The sequence below is a fragment of the Misgurnus anguillicaudatus genome, chromosome 2 (assembly GCF_027580225.2).
Source record: "Misgurnus anguillicaudatus chromosome 2, ASM2758022v2, whole genome shotgun sequence".
Taxonomy (NCBI): Eukaryota; Metazoa; Chordata; class Actinopteri; order Cypriniformes; family Cobitidae; genus Misgurnus; species Misgurnus anguillicaudatus.
In genome coordinates, this window is record NC_073338.2 from 19,778,915 (window position 1) to 19,795,974 (window position 17,060).

Genomic DNA, 17,060 nt, shown 5'->3' on the forward strand with positions numbered 1-17,060 from the left:
GAAAAGCAAAATTAATTACTCGACATCAGCACAATAACTTTACCCAGTCAATTACAAACATTAACCTATTAAGTGCAAATATATGAGGATTTTAGTGCCAATAATGCGAAATAATGCAAATGCTGCTGACTCTCCAGGATATTTATGTTGTGTGTTGTAAAAAATCACTACTATTGGCTTTAGACAGAGAGAGTGACTGCACAGAATTACTTATTAATGAAGTTTTTAAGTCCTGAGTAATTCTTCTCTCACCACAGCCCCAGAGAAAGCCGGTAGGGGATCCATTATTAAGTCAAATTAATGAAACGAAAGTGCGAGGATCAGGTGGTCTGCGACACAACACCATGTGCTCTTGTTTAATAAATGTCCCCTGAACTCAGATGAGAGTTAAACAGAGATGTCAGGAGATCAGATCGTTTCTCATCTCAGCCTCACACAGACCATGATTCTTTTTTTAAAGCATGTCGTTACTGCCACGCCCCATCCCTGCTTTCATCGTTTTTTATGTGTACTTTTTGATTGACCGTTGTACATTTTTCCGTGAATATGCTCTGCCATCTAATCTGCCCCCGTACTAACCGAGGCTTTCATTAAGGATGCATCATGGAAAAAGCACAAAGCAATTATCGAACCGTGGCAGTACCAAAGTCTCATCTTTTCAGGATTTCATTTGCGAGGAAAGCAGGCCAGGATTCCCAGCGGTCCAACTTGTAACTCATTTAGAGTTGGAAGATTCGGTTTTCAAAGCCCAGTGGAGATGCTTCTCGTTTGAATTATGGATGCAAACTCGAGGAACTTTTCAACAAACGATAACAACACCGGATTGATTCCTGCTGGAGAAGATTAAGATCTGTACATAGAGCAAACGCATTAATACCTCTGTACCTGGCACCTGCTGATTTGTCTGGGTAAACGCTGTTAAACTAAAAAGATCAATCATGGCTTAAAACTCTGAAAATTAACATTTACGATGCTACGTGATCAAATTTCCACCCACTGCATAAATATTATTGATCAACGTGGTTAGGATTTTCCTACTAATGTTGAGTCTACAATTGTTTATCAATTTGCTAAAAGCAGTTAGTAAAAATAAGCTAAAATAATGCTAATCTGACTCTGACACACTGACATATGGGAAAAGGTGGCACACGACGAACGTCTGGAAGTTGTAAATTGTTTACATTGACATCTGTCAGGCTCTTTCATCCAAAGTACATAGCAGTGAATGCAAGGTACACATTTAATTAAAACTCCCATAACACACACTGTTTCTGCTCATCTCATGTTAATGTACCTATAGACGGTTTCAGCAGTAACAACATAAACACGCGGCTTTCGTGTTCATCACTTAACTTCAGGTAAACTTTGCGAAGAATAAATAACAACAAGGTCCTTTAAAAGTAGTTTATTTATATAACAAGCAAAATAAACAACACATAGATTACATAGGAACCCAAAACATTTGTTATTTTCGGCGTGGTATTTGTTTAAGAGTTCAGTATCAGCAACTAGTCAGACCATTAAACAAACAAAAACCTGAAGTAAAGTTCAGACCAGACGCTTATCGCGTCACCGCACGTGCACCCGATGAAACGCTCTATAGAGTAGAATTACGTCCTTCATATCTCCGAAGTGTCTTTACTTTTATCAGAATTATAAAAGAGAGATCAGCTCTAGTGATTGTTTTCGGAAAAACGGATCTGCGGGAGGAGCGAGTCACGAGCAAGCAACACACACAAACCCACCATCTCTGAATAACTTATGATTCACTACACGGCTGTTTCTCAATTCCAAGAAGGCAAAGAACGGAGTTGCCTTCTCTCGGAGATTAGGGACTTTAAGCAACAGCCTCTGGTGGAACGGCAACGGCATTCTGGCGTTGTATTGCGCATGCGCGAATTTAACTGCTATTTTGCGACGTTCTACTGTAACGGTCTACTACGGAAGAACAGCTGATTTGCCGTAGTCGCTACAACGTGAGAGATTGTGTAAATAAATGTTATGTTTAATGGCATATGACATTGTAATTGCATCAGTTTATGATTGTACCACAAGTCTTTTATATAATATCTGTTAATATGTTTTAAATTTAAGCTAATTTTAAAGATTTTTAAGTATTCAATGTTTTCAAGTATTGCTTAAATCTAGGTTTTTAGACTTATTTACATCATACAATAGTAAAAACTTCTCTTCTGACAAAAGATTGTCATTTAATGCCAAAACCAACCCTTCTCTTGCTTTTTTAAATGACATTTTTTTGTTTCTCAATAAATGAATTAATACCGCGTTGCGCGGTCCTGTTTACGGTTGCTTAGTGATTTTAACGTTCTTGGCTACGGCGGTGTGACAGCATACTTCCGGTCGCCGTAGCCGTTCCATTCCCAGCTGTTGCTTAAAGTCCCTATTGGTCTTGCAAGGCAACCTTGGAAGAACGAACTCAGAAGGTCGCAAGAACACAGAACACATCTTCCGGTTAGTCACATGATTTCCCCAGATTCAACATTGCAACATTCATAAAGTGACAAACATACATTATCTGGATTATTATATACATTATTTATTTTTTATTATTGTCTATTTGTGTGTATTATTGTCATTTTGTAATGCAAATACGTAAATATTTCAGATACCTTGTCAGGAAATAATAATATAATCTTAAATAAGAAACTCAATTCAGATTAGTTTAGTCTATGCCAATAAAACATACATTTAAATATCAAATTTGCGTTTTTTTTTTTTTTAATTTAAAAGTTAACATTTCTTTTATAGTTTTAAAAGTTACTTAATGGTTATTTTAAACAGCATCTCGGGCGTTGTGCGTAGCATTAACCTCTCTCCGCCATTGTTTTGCCGCAATTACTTCTGGGGCGTAAAGTGATTTCAGCGTGCAAGTCTGCACTCGATGCATCCTTGATATCAAGAACACATCCGGGTATTTTCATGCGTCCTCTATGCTTGCGTTTTTTTGAGAATTGGAATTGAACTTCGACGGCTACTGATGATGTAGAGCGAGAACACGAGGATGCAAGATTGCTGAAGAACGCATATTGAAAAAACAACCCATTTTTGTGTCGTTTACATTATATACATTATATGCATTTGAAGCCCTACACCAAACAGGAAGTCAGCTATTTTGAATTATTTTTCAGATTTTAGGTCAGTTTTTCTCATTTCCAGCAGTTATACTTTAAATAACTCCTCCTACAGTTTTCGTCGGATCATCATCATATTTGGTGAGTTTCATCTTAAGGCCTTTGTGATGCTAAATTGCGAAGGATTTGATTCTATGTTAAAATTTGTGTCTGTTCCGGCCCGCCAAAATGTGATGTTTCTCTATGAAACAGAATGGTGGAACTCAGGCCTAAAATGTCCAATCGTTCCCAAACTTCATATGGTTGCTAAGAGTCCTGACCTGAACACATTTACATGTCAATAGTCACTTAGGGTTATAGCGCCACCAGCTGGCAACAGGAAGTGACATGTTTACAATGATTATGCAATGTCGGATTTGTCCCTAACTTCACATGATTGATAAGATTCCTGGACTGAACACATCTACATGTCAATAGTCAGTTATGGTCATAGCGCCACCAGCTGGCAACAGGAAGTGACATGTTTACAATGATTATGCAATGTCTGATCTGTCCCAAACTTCACATGATTGATAAGATTCATGGACTGAACACATCTACATGGCAATATTCAGTTCAGCCTACTGGCACGGTGAACAGGCATGTTTTACATTATCTTAAACATACAGTGTTCAATCTGTGCTCTAATTAATGTTTATGTTGCATATCCCGCACTGTTCACTGCTTTTCTATCGGCTGGCAGTGACCATCGGTGCGAGGGCCCTTTCATCGCTGCTTGCAGCTTTAATTTGACACTTTGCATTTGTTTAGCATGAGTATAACAACTCTTAAACTGTGTTAATACATCAGAATGCATGAGATACTGTTAACTTCCCCCCCCTTTAATCCATTTACAAACTGGATAGCGTTATTGCAAGAGCGTGTTTAATCCCTACATTGTCTCAGATGATGACATGTTTGTCCTGTGGCAGCTATGCGTTTTGTAATTGAGAAAGGAGCTGTTGGTTGCAACTCACAATCTCACCATTACTTTTTATTCTGTTGAACACACAATAAGGTATTTTGATAAATGATGATAAGCTCACAGTTGACGGTACCCACTGACTTCCATAGTAGGAAAAACAAATACTTTGAAAGTGAATATGTATGTCAACAGTGTGGTTACCATTATCATTATTAAAATATATTTTTTTTGTGTGTTAAACAGAATAAAGAAACTCAAACATAAAACAACATGAGGGTGGGAAAATAATGACAACATTTTATTTTTATTTTAAAGGCGGAGTCCACAATGTTTAAAAGCCAATGCTGATGTCTGAAGTCACCTAAACATACAGGCCCATACCCCAATAGAATCTGGACCTTCTTTTGATAGACCCACCCGACACATTTGCAACCCCGGGAAGGATGTTGGTCTGCTGATTGGCTACAAGTTTTTCAAACATTGTGCACTCTGCCTTTAATTTCATTTTCAAGACCTACACTCTCACAAAAATTATGCCTGGGGCGGTACCTTTTCCAAAAGGTAAACTTTTGTACCTAAAGGTGCATATTGGTTCCTAAAATGTACACATTGGTACCTTAGAGGCACATTCTTGTATCTCAAAGGTGCATATCTGTACCTTAATGGTACGTATTATGACCTTTCCAAAATGTATCATCCCAGTGACAACTTTTGTACCTTTCTTTCTGAGTGTGTGGGCACCATTATATTGTTACTATATAAAGGCCTGTGTCCTCACTCACTTCAAAAAAGTTTGCTTCCTTGGCTCAGAAAATCATAAAGGTTCTTGATTAAAAAGACCAGTTCTACTAAAAACCACCCTCACAGTGACAGCACCGCTCAAAATCCAAAAAGGCAATAAAGCACCATGAAAGTAGCCCATATGACTTGCGTGCCAATATTCTTCTGAATCCTCTGAAAAAATGTCTGTGTTGTATGGAACAATAACAGCTTATGGGAATGAAATGACATGAGGATGAGAAAATAATTACATGTGTTTGATCTCAGCTCTAATTATGGTCCAGCCTAAAAATAAAAGAAAACTTGAATCCAGGTCACTCAGGCTATATTAGCACGGCAAAGACTTATAGCTAAGCATTCCTGTCCTCGATGTTCTCACTCAATTTAGCATCATTACTTAATACTCACTCAAGAGAGACACCTTCAGAGAAATTTGCAAATGAAACGACAGATGAATCAAAGCTAAGCCGCTTTTTCCTCTCTTCTGCTCTTTTAAAGATGCTACATTACAACTGCAGTTGGTTAAACACATTGATTTTACTCTGCAGACGAGACGGACATTCATTCAGCTGGGCGGAGGGGTGGAATGAGAGATTAGTGCTTTATTAATAAAACATTTTAACCGCAAAGTGCAGCTGAAAAATGTCGGTGTGACACTGACACATGACCACGCTACTAAATCGCTGCAAGTGCAATACAGTTTCAGAGAAGCTTCTTTTTAGGAGTACAGTCTTTTTAGGCTTTACAGTCTAAAATAGATAGAGAAAGACTTTCACCTCTCAAAATGCTGACGTACATTGTCAGTGAAAAGTCCGTAAACATTTAGCCAAAAAAATGTAGAAAAAAAATCCTTTCATTATTCAGGCTTTATTTCGGCTGTCAGTGCAAATTTCCCAGCCACTTACAAGTTATCTCGTCAATTAAAGGGACGCTAATAGTCCCCTTGGTAACTTTCAATAGCAGAGGACTGTTTCTGGGCACTGCGTTATATAATTGCACTTCCTGCAGCCAAGGTACGGCAGCAAAGTCCTTTGTCACGCCGGGATGAGAGTATAGTTCCTTGCCATATCAGCCTAGAAAATTGCAACTTTTAATTTACTGTCGGTCTTGGTACACAATGTAACTACAGAATAGTCAAGTTTTAAATAAGAAAAATATCAAAACTCTTTGGTTATTTTTAGCGCAATGCTAATGGTCTAATCAGATTCAATGAATTATGCTAAGCTATGCTAAAAGTGGTAAAGCCAGACCCGGAGATCGGCTGAATAGATTTCAAAATGGTAAAAAATCTAATATTTAACTAGGGGGGTCTGGAAAATTTGCATATTTTCAAAAAAGTGGAGTGTCCCTTTAAGAGAAAACACTTTCCAACCAATTACAAGATTGTACGTCAATCCATATTTATTATCTTCAACACTTCAAAGCATGGTAAACTTTATTAATATTCTTAAGAAATATTTTGAAACTTTGAATAAGTAGATGGTAGTCTTACTTTGGCACGTATGGTCGGGTTGCAATTTTGGCATTTCCCCATGGTCTTGAGAATAGTATGTCATACAGAACCGTTTGACACTGTATGTTATTATTAACGAAGACAGTGGGGCTTCTGGCCTTAGTCAAACGAGTTTCTGTTACTGTTTCAAAGATCAGAGGGGGGGCCCCATACATAGATTCGCCCTGCGCCCACACATTTGCTAAATCCTCAACTATGGGTAATATACTTATGCCGCAATAGTTAGCCCGTCTGGAACCGAGCTGACTTAAACCACATCACTGTGTGAAACTTGCATTACATGTGAACGGCCCCTACGCTAAGGGTTTTTATCCTCCTAGGACTTTTTTTCTCCCGGCTAAAAACGTCTGGGTTTTTTTGTCCTAGGGCGTTTTTCAACCCGGGGAGTCAGCATTCATTATCTTAACTTAGCACACTCTTCTATTCTTTACATTAGTAATATGCTCAATTATAATGTTGATTCGTAACCGAAGCTTATTCTGCTGTTTATGCTATCTGTATTATGTTGTGCTATCTGTCGATTTTTCTGTGTTTCTCCTTGCTTCTATTAATGTAAAGCTGCTTTGAAACAATTACCAATTGTGAATAGCGCTATATAAATAAAATTGAATTTAATATTTCCACTATTATCCACTAAGTGGCGCTCTTACCCAACTTAATCAAAAAACAATAAAAACGCTGTGTATATTTTGATCATCGTTCTGAATCTGTCGGAGGGTCTGTTCGTTAATTTGATATATTGTATGATTATATTTTTTTTAATCCTGGAATCATAAATAATGCTTGTGCTGGCTGGCAACTTTTTAAAAAACGCTGGTTGGGAAAGAGTTAATAAACATATAACCATAGAAAAAAAAAAAATAAATAATGAAATAAATAAGTGAAACCAAACACCTTGTAATAACTGTTGACTGTGCTTACATAATGGAACAACATCTCAAAATTTTGGCATAAACGACATGCAACCAAATTCAAGTTTATTTTTGGTAAGGTGGGTTACTCATAGCCAGACTATATCTGGTCTAGAGTTAACCTAGATGGTGACATGACGGATATTGCTTGCTGGGAAGTTTGGAACAATGTGAGGGTGACTAATATGAGAGTTTCCATGTTTTATAGATAAAATATCAAGAATCTTCCTCAAAGTGAGATGCTCCCTCTGAGATGGTGTGCACATGGCCACATGGTTCTGATATTGCTTCGGATTGAGTCTGCATAGACCCGAAAAAACAATCCATACAGCGATCAAAAATATGTGGAGAAAAGCTAAAGGAGGGCCAGAACATGGACAGACATTTTAACTGTTCATCTGAGTGTATCTGCACACTCATTGATTTCTAGTATAGGACTGAAGCTGTGAGAAATCCTGTGTGTGGAAAACACAGCACTGATTACGTCCAAAACCACATTCTGGAACAGCGGGTATTTTTCAGTTTTCCAGAACCAAAAATAATAACTGTATCCAAACACACAGAGGCAATGCAGTATTATTTTCAGTCTCTTTTCTTTCTTATCTCATAATCTTGAAGTTAGTTTTTGAGTTTTTCTTGGGAAATCAAGGTAGAAAATAGCAGTGGAGATATAAACACGCCTATGTTCATAAAAAACTGGAACATATGAACTTATATCATAACAAAGCTAAATATACCCATATTTATTCTTTACAGTTGTTGCATAACGTCTACTGTATGTAAGCACCAGTGGGGGCCGGTGACCTCTTTTTTCGAGGGTGCGCGATGCGAAGTTCGTCACAACATGTATGTAGCCCGTCATGTGTGTGGTTCGTAATTTCAAAATATGTGTTCAGCGCGTCGAGTGATCCTGTGTACATCACGTGTCTTTTCAAAATAAGTGCCTGCTGCAGACGCATACAAAGGGTTTTTTACAAAAAAGACATTCGTGTTTGCCAGATACTCGCATAACCTCATGCGTGATCAGAGTTTACTGTTAAGTGAGTATCTTGCGTGTATTTTGTGAACGTGAGCATCTCTTTTATCACAAACGGTTTTGACGCGTATGCAGCAGGCACTTCTTTTGACAAAACACGTGATGCACATGGTTCACATGACGCAACAAACACATATTTTGAAAACACACGCAACACACATGACACTCCGAACACTTATTTTGAATCTGCGCGCCTCGGAAGAGAAGTCACGAGCCGCCACTGATAAGCACTGTGAAGTACCAAATCATGTTATAGTGTCACTTTACCTGTATCTGGGTCACACTGGTGCTCACAGGGGTCCAAAAGGCGACGGCCACACAGATCATTTACCCAAGGTCCGCTGGCGTTCTGCTGGTAGTACAGAAGCACCTGAGCTGGATTCAGCCAATCAGATGCGTCCAGCTGGCTGCCTTGCAGAAGAACGAATCTGGAGCCTGTCAGTGAAACAATAAGGAAAAATCAGAGGGAAAGTCTGCTATGTGTTATACATCAAACATATTTGAGAACTCCATTAGTGAAGTCACACAAATTGAAATGATTCAATTTTATAATACCACACAGTTTGGTTCCTGAAAAAAAAAATTTAGACAAAGGTTCGTAGTAGAACCATTACTTTCATAGAGAAAACCACGCCCACCGGGGGGGAAAACAATCCAACCGTCTCCGTTGACTTTGTATTAGGAGTGTCCGCCTCCTTGTCATTTCTGGCTTATAACAAAAAACAGAATAATGCCTAAAAGCTGCTGTGTGGCGATGTGTACAGCTAGCAAGCCAGGGAACCCAGAAATGGGTTTTTATAAGCTGTCGAGCCGTAAAACCCAGCCTTTAAGGAGAATAAAGTTTATCGCCGACTACGTTTCCCCCTAGTGGGTGCCGTCCTACTAATTGGAGTACTATGAAAAGTTGCCTGTTTCCACTTTTGTGTCTTTAAACGCTCGTTTTTTGGGGTCGACAGCTATTTTGGGGGTTTTTGGCTTGTTAGCTCTACATCCTGTCACACAGAAGCTTTTAGGCATTATTCAGTTTTTTGTTATAAGCCAGAAATGACAAGGAGGCGGCCTCTCGCAATACAAAGTCAATGGAGACGGATGGATTGTCCCCCAGTGGGCGTGGTTTTCAGGTTATGACGCGCTGCGCTCTGTCTTTATAAATTATTGTAATCTAAAGAACCTTATTTACAAAGAACCTTTGTGAAACAAAAACATTCTTCAGATTTGGTTATTTCTGCCCATTCTGTCTTGGTAAACAAACTTGAGGCCTCTAAAAGACCTGTACATTAGAAGAAAAAAAGCAGTGAAGGAGGAGATGGGGAGGAGGAGGATGACAGAAAAATTGCAGCTGGGAGCGGAGGTGCAGAGAATGATGCTTATACAGTATATGCTCTTTATGATGATTGACAGATGACTGATTGATTGAATGTTTAGGCTCCCCTCGAACCTACGTTTAGAACTTTAATTTCATGAGTTTGCCTGCCCATTGAGTCTTAATAATTAATGGTAAACAAACTTGCTGTTCTCAAATAGAGCTCAAACCTGAGCCTCCACCAAAGGTGAGTAGACTATTATCAGATTTTTTCTTCTTCTTCCTCTTATTGTTTTTAGGCTATTATTATTGTTATTTTGCGGCTGTGACTCCTGCGGGAGTTATTGGACATTGCGTACGGGCTCCTGCGGGAGCATTCACTGCTGCAGTAGTGCAAACTGGGATGAAATCAGTAGATTGGGCGCAGGAGCTTGTCATGTGGAGACATGGGAATGGACGGGGCAAATGCCATCCTGAAGCATCTTTATTTTTTACTTGGGCTCAGGCGTGGAAGGCATAGTGTGGGTCCATTCGCGGTTGAGCGTGATTCGAAAGGAGAGATGTCAATCGTGTGACCGTGCTTCTGGGGGAGTAGGGAAAGGGGACAATCGCGCCTTGGCATTGTTTAGATTGGTTTGGATAATGTGAGTACGCCCTAAGCTGATGGAACCATGAATGCAGAAACAGGCAGAAGATGGGCGGAGCTGTGTGTTCCTACCTGAACACAAAACTTACAGAGTGGGGTTGCACTCTGCATACGGTACTATACACATAGTATTATAGTGCTGGCTCAAAATGCGTAATTTGAACATGTAGTGGGGGTCCCTGCTCCTCCTCTTTATACATTAGGGATCCTTGGTCTTCTGCATTAGAATTTTTATAATGGTTAATATTGATATTTGTCAGTAGGGCATTACATGCCCAGTACATTGATGTCCCTGCTAACAACTGATGATTTAAATAAGGCTTCCTATGAACTGCCTGCAAAATGGTCACAAGACAGCTGGCATTGTCATTTGGGAGTTAAACACTTTGAACACAGTACAAGTGCTTTTACATCCATGAATTGTAACTGTGCAATTATTATCACAGTTAGATACAATGACTCATCTCTTGTTCAAACCTACAGTACTGTAGCATACTGCTGTTTTATGGACTAATGACACTTGAGATCGGGTTTATTGAGAACTGCACTTTTCTTGGAGATACCCATTAAGAGACCAGAGACATCACAAACCAGCTTTTATGCAAAGTTCAAAATATACAGCAATCAAATTCACCCATATAGTGCTCTTCAAAACAACCATTATGTTTCAATCAGAAAAGCAAGATAATAATGTGCAATCTTTAACAAGCCAATAGGATCACAGTAACAGGTATATGAAAATGCAATTCATTTAAAGGTGCAGTGTGTAATTTTTAGAAGGATCTCTTGACAGAAATGCAAAATAATATACAAAAAAAAATTATCAGGGGTGTATAAAGACCTTTCATAATGAACCGTTATGTGTTTATTACTTTAGAACGAGACCTTTTTATCTACATACATTGAGGGTCCCCTCACATGGAAGTCGCCATTTTGTGCCACCATTTTTCTACAGAAGGCCTTTTAAGGACACATTTTTTACTAAGTTGTCTCCGACAATGACATGTTTGTCCGGTGGTAGCTACCGTTGCTTCTCTATGTGTTTCAAAAGCGAGGGGTGAGCAGTGGATTAAGCCGTTGTTTGCAATTCGCAACCTCACCACTAGATGCCGCTAAAATTTACACACTGCACCTTTAAGAGTAAACTGTACACCTTGAGGTCATATTAAAGCTCATATGGGAGCCGAATATAGCTAGCAATCCAAAAACTGTTCAATATTTCAATAAGTGCAATTCTTCTCAAGCTACAGAAAAAAGAAATCTGTAAAAATCACGTTTTATCAGATCAGCTTTGACATTAAATGTTATCCCGTGATACTGTAAGACAGTTATAGACACATCTTAAATTGATCTGAGGTTTCCGATTCAAAAGTTCCTATCTTCTCTTTTCTGATTTTGCCCACTTAGACGTCTGTTTGAATGTTAATCTACCCTAAAGCACCAGACCGCATAAAGCAGAGCTCCACAAAACAGACAAAATGACAGATGAGAAAAGTCAGTCACAATTCATCATATCGCCCAAAGTCTAGAAATGATGCTTGAATGTACCAATGAGCTGAAAGAAACAAAGAGAGCGAGTGGTGTGTGTGTGCGTGCGAGCGAGCGAGTGAGAGAGAGAGAGATTGCAGTCTCAGACTGCAGGTGCACCATTAAAATTCAATGACAGGCTCATCCAACACAAATTAGGCCCAAAACACAAAAAAAAAAAAAAACTATTTGCGAAATAGGGCTAGTTGTTGTGTACAATGTTGCTATCTTTGTAAGTGTGTGTCTCTAGGTGTATGAAAGATTAAGACTATAGTGAGGATGTTGTGTCATTTCCGAATGTGGTATTTCACTACAAAACCCTATTCAGTATCCTAGAACTAAATGTGCTAGTATAGCACGGCAAGTATTGCAGCATGCTGTTAGTATTTAAATTAAATCATTATCATTCTTTTCAGCAGGATTTTTTATGTAAATTGGGCTCATTATACAGTAGATTTCCTATTCACATAACTTGTGCCAATTGCTTGGTGCAATTACTGGTGTGCTTTTACTGGCAAAGCGGGTGGTAAACAGAATTATATTTATGTTTGCTTACATATTTCTATTGATCTTGGCACCGGTAATTCATCAAATGCTGATGAATTGAGGAGAAAGAGCTTTATAATCAAATGTGCGGCAAACTTTTACCATTTTAAGGAGCAAAGTCAGGTGCTTGAATCGCAGTGGTAGAGCGAAGCTGCACATTTGCAGTAAAGTAAGACAGATCACGACAGGCCGCTGCATTCTCACAACGTAGAATGGAGAACCAGATTGCAAGACGGAGAACTGCAGTGCACAAATCAGCAATGATTTTGTGTGTTTGCACGTTATAAAACAAAATGCAGATTATTGCTCAATTCATTCTGCATCTCTATATTCTGCTTGATTCCTCATCCACCGAAATGTTTGCGTTCCACTATTAAGGCGGAGTCACTGTGACATTCGATAAGGGTGATGAGATTACGGTGAATGTGAGTATACCAAGTAAAGTCTAAAACATCATCGTTGGTCCCGGAACAGCATTTTAATCAGCCCCCCAGACTACAGGATTAGGTTTAAGGTCAGTATTAGGTTTAGATTAAAGGTTGGGCTACATGCTTGAATACCATTCTTACCGTCCGCAATGAGATGCTCCGGGACATGAAGTATGACTCGGACATTGAGGCTGCAGGAGAGGTGAGATGTGCAGACGAGTCCGATCACACAGCTGACCACGCTGATCAAAGTCAGGGTGGTTTTGTTGATGGGGCTACGTGGAGAACCTGAGGGAGAAAAGAGAAAGAGAGAGAAAACAATAAGAGTGATGCTGTGAGGTGGTGAAGTTCACAGTTTTATGTGCACCTCTGTGCTCAGGGGAAGCTGTTACAAAAACAGCACACATCAGGGTTGGTGGTCCATGAAAGGGACTCTGGATCAAACCAGTCTGCCAGACTCGGACACGAGCAGAGCGCTGAAGAGATAACGGATTGGTGTTTGAAGGGGCTGCTACTTTGTCAACTGATTTTTTGCACAAAAAAAAAAATAATAATAGAGTAAACGTTGTTTTATCCACAAACTGGTTTGGTGCAGTGGTGCCCTGTTGTTTTGACTGCTAGTTGTGTAAAAATATTATAACACTATAAATGTCAATCAATTAAAATAATAGTGTCACTTTTAATGTAATATTAAGGGCAGGGTAGGCGGGAATTATCTGGGGAGCTTTTTTGCAAGTTTGTCTAGACTGTCTTTGTGTACAAATGCACAACTAAAATGCAAGTACTCTAAAAAAGAGAGCACAAAACTCGAGCGTCTGCAGACCTCCCACGACCGTGTCAAACACAGCCAATTATTTCCATCCGGGACGAAACATATGATTAGCTTGCTCAAATATCACTCTCTCTCGCGACCATGGCTCCACCCGTTGCTATGGGATCTGCCCAGACATGCGCACACCCGATTGATTTGAACGTGCACGAGGCAATAGAAAGAGCAATAGTACAGCAGAGAAATAGCACTAACAACTCACAGAAACTGCATTCACATCTTACAGTACCTGCATATCCAGTCAGCGAAGGCAAAAAAGGAATAAATGAAGCAATCAAACGAGAGGAAATATCGCGTGGCTTTTCCTCGAGTCGATGATGCGGTAGCGGTATTGTCTGCGGAGTGTAGTCCTCGTCAGAGTCAACAATGCTTTCATCACAGAAACTCTTCCATGCAAAACACTGGCTGAGTGAGTACTAAAAGCCATCCGTTTATAAAAGCCATCTGTTTATATTCCTAGTGATAAAGTTAGGTGTATTATTACATGTGATTGTGACTTGATGTTATTACAGGCACCGCGCTCCTTCCTCTCCGCTTGTCTGAGGTAATTCGCGTGTTCATGTGTTTTGGGGGCGTGGCTTAAGAAGAAACCCAGAAGGGAGGGGGTGGAGTGAATGGAAAAGTTAGCTGTGTTTGGAACGGTGCTGAGGGGTCTACAGACACTCGATTTTTGTGCTCTCTTTTTCGGAGTACTTACATTTTACTTGTGTATTGATATATGGGGACAGTTTGAACAAATTTGTAAAAAGGGTTTTTTTGGATAATTCCTGCCTATTCTGCCTTTAACACTGCTCAACATATTTAAAGGGACATTCCAATTTAAAAAAAAAAATATATATATATATATATATATATATGAAGAGTTTCGTTGCAAAACGAGATAAATCCATTTTTTTTTTTGGTTATCTCGTTTTCCAGCTAGGGAAGCTGGAAAATGAGTATTTTTTTTTAAAAAAGTGGAATGTCCCTTTAAAAGCATGTTTTAATGTGTCATCTTCAACAGCCCGAAAAACACACACACATACATTTATTGTATACATCTATTCACAGACGTATGAGGAAACAATACTGATGATCGGATATTCATGACATCCCTCCACTTTGCTAATCATTGCTTTTTACCAGAGTGACATTTAAAACTCAATAGCATATCTGATTCACATGGACTATTAGCATGCATAGGTCTGGCAAAAAAAGAAATGATTTACATATAAAATGAATTTAGATGTACGCTATTTAATGATAAAGGTCACAATGGACTTGGCATGAATACATCAGCAATAATATATGCAGAACAAATCAGAAATTGACCCGAAAAATGACTCCCATAGAGTATAAACACTGTGTTATGTCACAATGGATTGCATACAAAAATAGGAACTCCTATTTGACAATTTACAAGCAGAGATACATCAGACCACATCATCTTAAGCATGGATGTCGGCTGAGATGTCTTACAAAACGCTGACTTATAAGCAAACACTAACAAAAACAACATTGGCACACATCTGATGGAATGATGCATAAAACGTAATTGAGTATTCATCACTCATCTATTGATTTTTTGTGTTTTGGGAATAGCTGCTTTCGCCAATTTGACACAGGCAGGTGAACACTATTGTGCCTGCAGAGTGAATCACAACACACTGATTCATTAAACCAAAACCATTATTAATGATTCATTTTGGATCAGAATATAAGGCTGCTTTTTGTGCCTAGCAGAATATACACTTTTATACTGCATACATTAGTTTTGTTAACCGAATAAAAATAATTTTGGCCACTTGTCCAATTTACTAAGTTAATACAACACTTAACTTAGTATTTCATTATGCTGAATCAACTTACCTGATTCATTCAAGTTTGGATTATGTAAATGGTTTATAGAATATAATTGTGCAAACACTTTTTTTTATTATTACAAAACTGAACTATTGCTCAAAACTTTAAAAAATGCATTTGAAATAAGCGACTTTGCCAGAATAATGAAAATAAAGCAGTTAATAAGAGTCCAGAATAGATCGACATGTTCAATATGTTTTGACTTTATTTAAAAGCAAAGTTTTTGATTTATGTATGATTTTAATGCTAAAACAATTCCCATAGTTACATTACATCGTGTTATTTAATAGTTAAAATGAGTTGACTATTATGATAATATTAAGATTCATATTCATATTATTATGATTAAAGTTATTATGATGTGATAGAAAATTAAAAAAGACTAAGTAAGTGACCCTAAACTTTTTTTTTTTAATTAATTTGTCCAATTTACTTGCATCAGTTGATTAACACATTTGTTGTCACAACTTGTTTAGATGAGTTGACTATTATGATAATATTATGATTCATATTCATATTATTATGATTAATGTTATTATGATGTGATAGAAAATTTAAAAAGACTAAGGGTGCATCTCATTTCTTACCCCTTCCCCTTACCCCTTCACCTCGGTTTTGCGTGTTCATGTTAGGCAAAGTGGTGTCTCAATTCTCAGTTTGATCAAGGGCTAGGGCCAAGGCGTAGAGATACATTGCCCTTAAAACGAAGTGTGATAAGGACCACACTTAAAAGAGAGGGGTAAACGTTAATGTAGGAATATCTCAGGAGAGCCGCCATCAAGACGTTTTATTGATGAACGTCGAACTGTCAAGGAGTCGCACAAATGAAAGTAACGTTATTTTCTGCAGTTAATTTAAGATTATATTATGACACTCATGTTTTATGATACTTTTAATAAAATGTTCAAGCGGTTTTAATTGTAATGTTTTTGTTTTGAATCGCTAGTTAAGGTGCTAGCTAGCAGCTAAGTTATGCGCTCTTTGTTGAGCTCCGCTCAGGCAATCTATACCACAACCTGAGACGACGGCATCTTCTTTGTTTGTCAACGCTTGCCTTTTTACGTAGCAGCCAGTAACCGGCAAAGGAAGGTGATGCAAACGGTAATCAAGTGGTGTCTCATTTTCTAGACGAACGATCTTACCCCTTTCCCCTTTACTCGGTTTCGAAGGGCAAGGGGAAGACGAAGACAAATGGGAAGGGGTAAGACAGAGAAATGAGATTGGCCCTAAGTAAGTGACCCTAAACTTTTTTATTTTTTTGTCAAATTAACTTGCACCAGTTGATCAAAACTTGCATTTCAAAATTTTATTTCACCACGTTGAATCAACTAACTTGATTAATTTGAGTTAGGACTTTATGAATGATAAATATTGTAAAAATTAAATTGCACAAAAAAATTGTCTCTTAACAAAACTACAACTTTACTGTATACTTAAAAAAACTGAAATTGGTGACTTTTTGACAAATTATTACAAACAAAGAAATCTAGAATAGGGACTTGTTGAATACGGTATTGAAAAAAAAAACAAGCATTTGATTTTTTTTTATCATTACACAATTCCTATAGTTACATTTGTGTTATTTCATAGTTTAGATGAGTTTACTGTTATGAGTGGTAAAATATTACAGAGCACCAATAGTC

The 17,060-nt window shown here is 38.2% G+C and overlaps 1 protein-coding gene across 4 annotated transcripts in view; it reads right to left on the reverse strand.

The window, feature by feature from the left end:
• astn1 (astrotactin 1) overlaps nt 1–17,060 on the reverse strand; it is a 356,183-nt gene that overhangs the window by 227,394 nt on the left and 111,729 nt on the right. For all 4 annotated transcript variants that reach the window (XM_073874209.1, XM_073874213.1, XM_073874207.1 and 1 more), the window contains 2 exons: nt 12,888–13,034; nt 8,564–8,731 (listed from right to left, as the gene is read on the reverse strand). In XM_073874209.1, the coding sequence (XP_073730310.1) occupies nt 8,564–8,731; nt 12,888–13,034 (315 nt within the window). The remainder of the gene's footprint in view (nt 1–8,563; nt 8,732–12,887; nt 13,035–17,060) is intronic.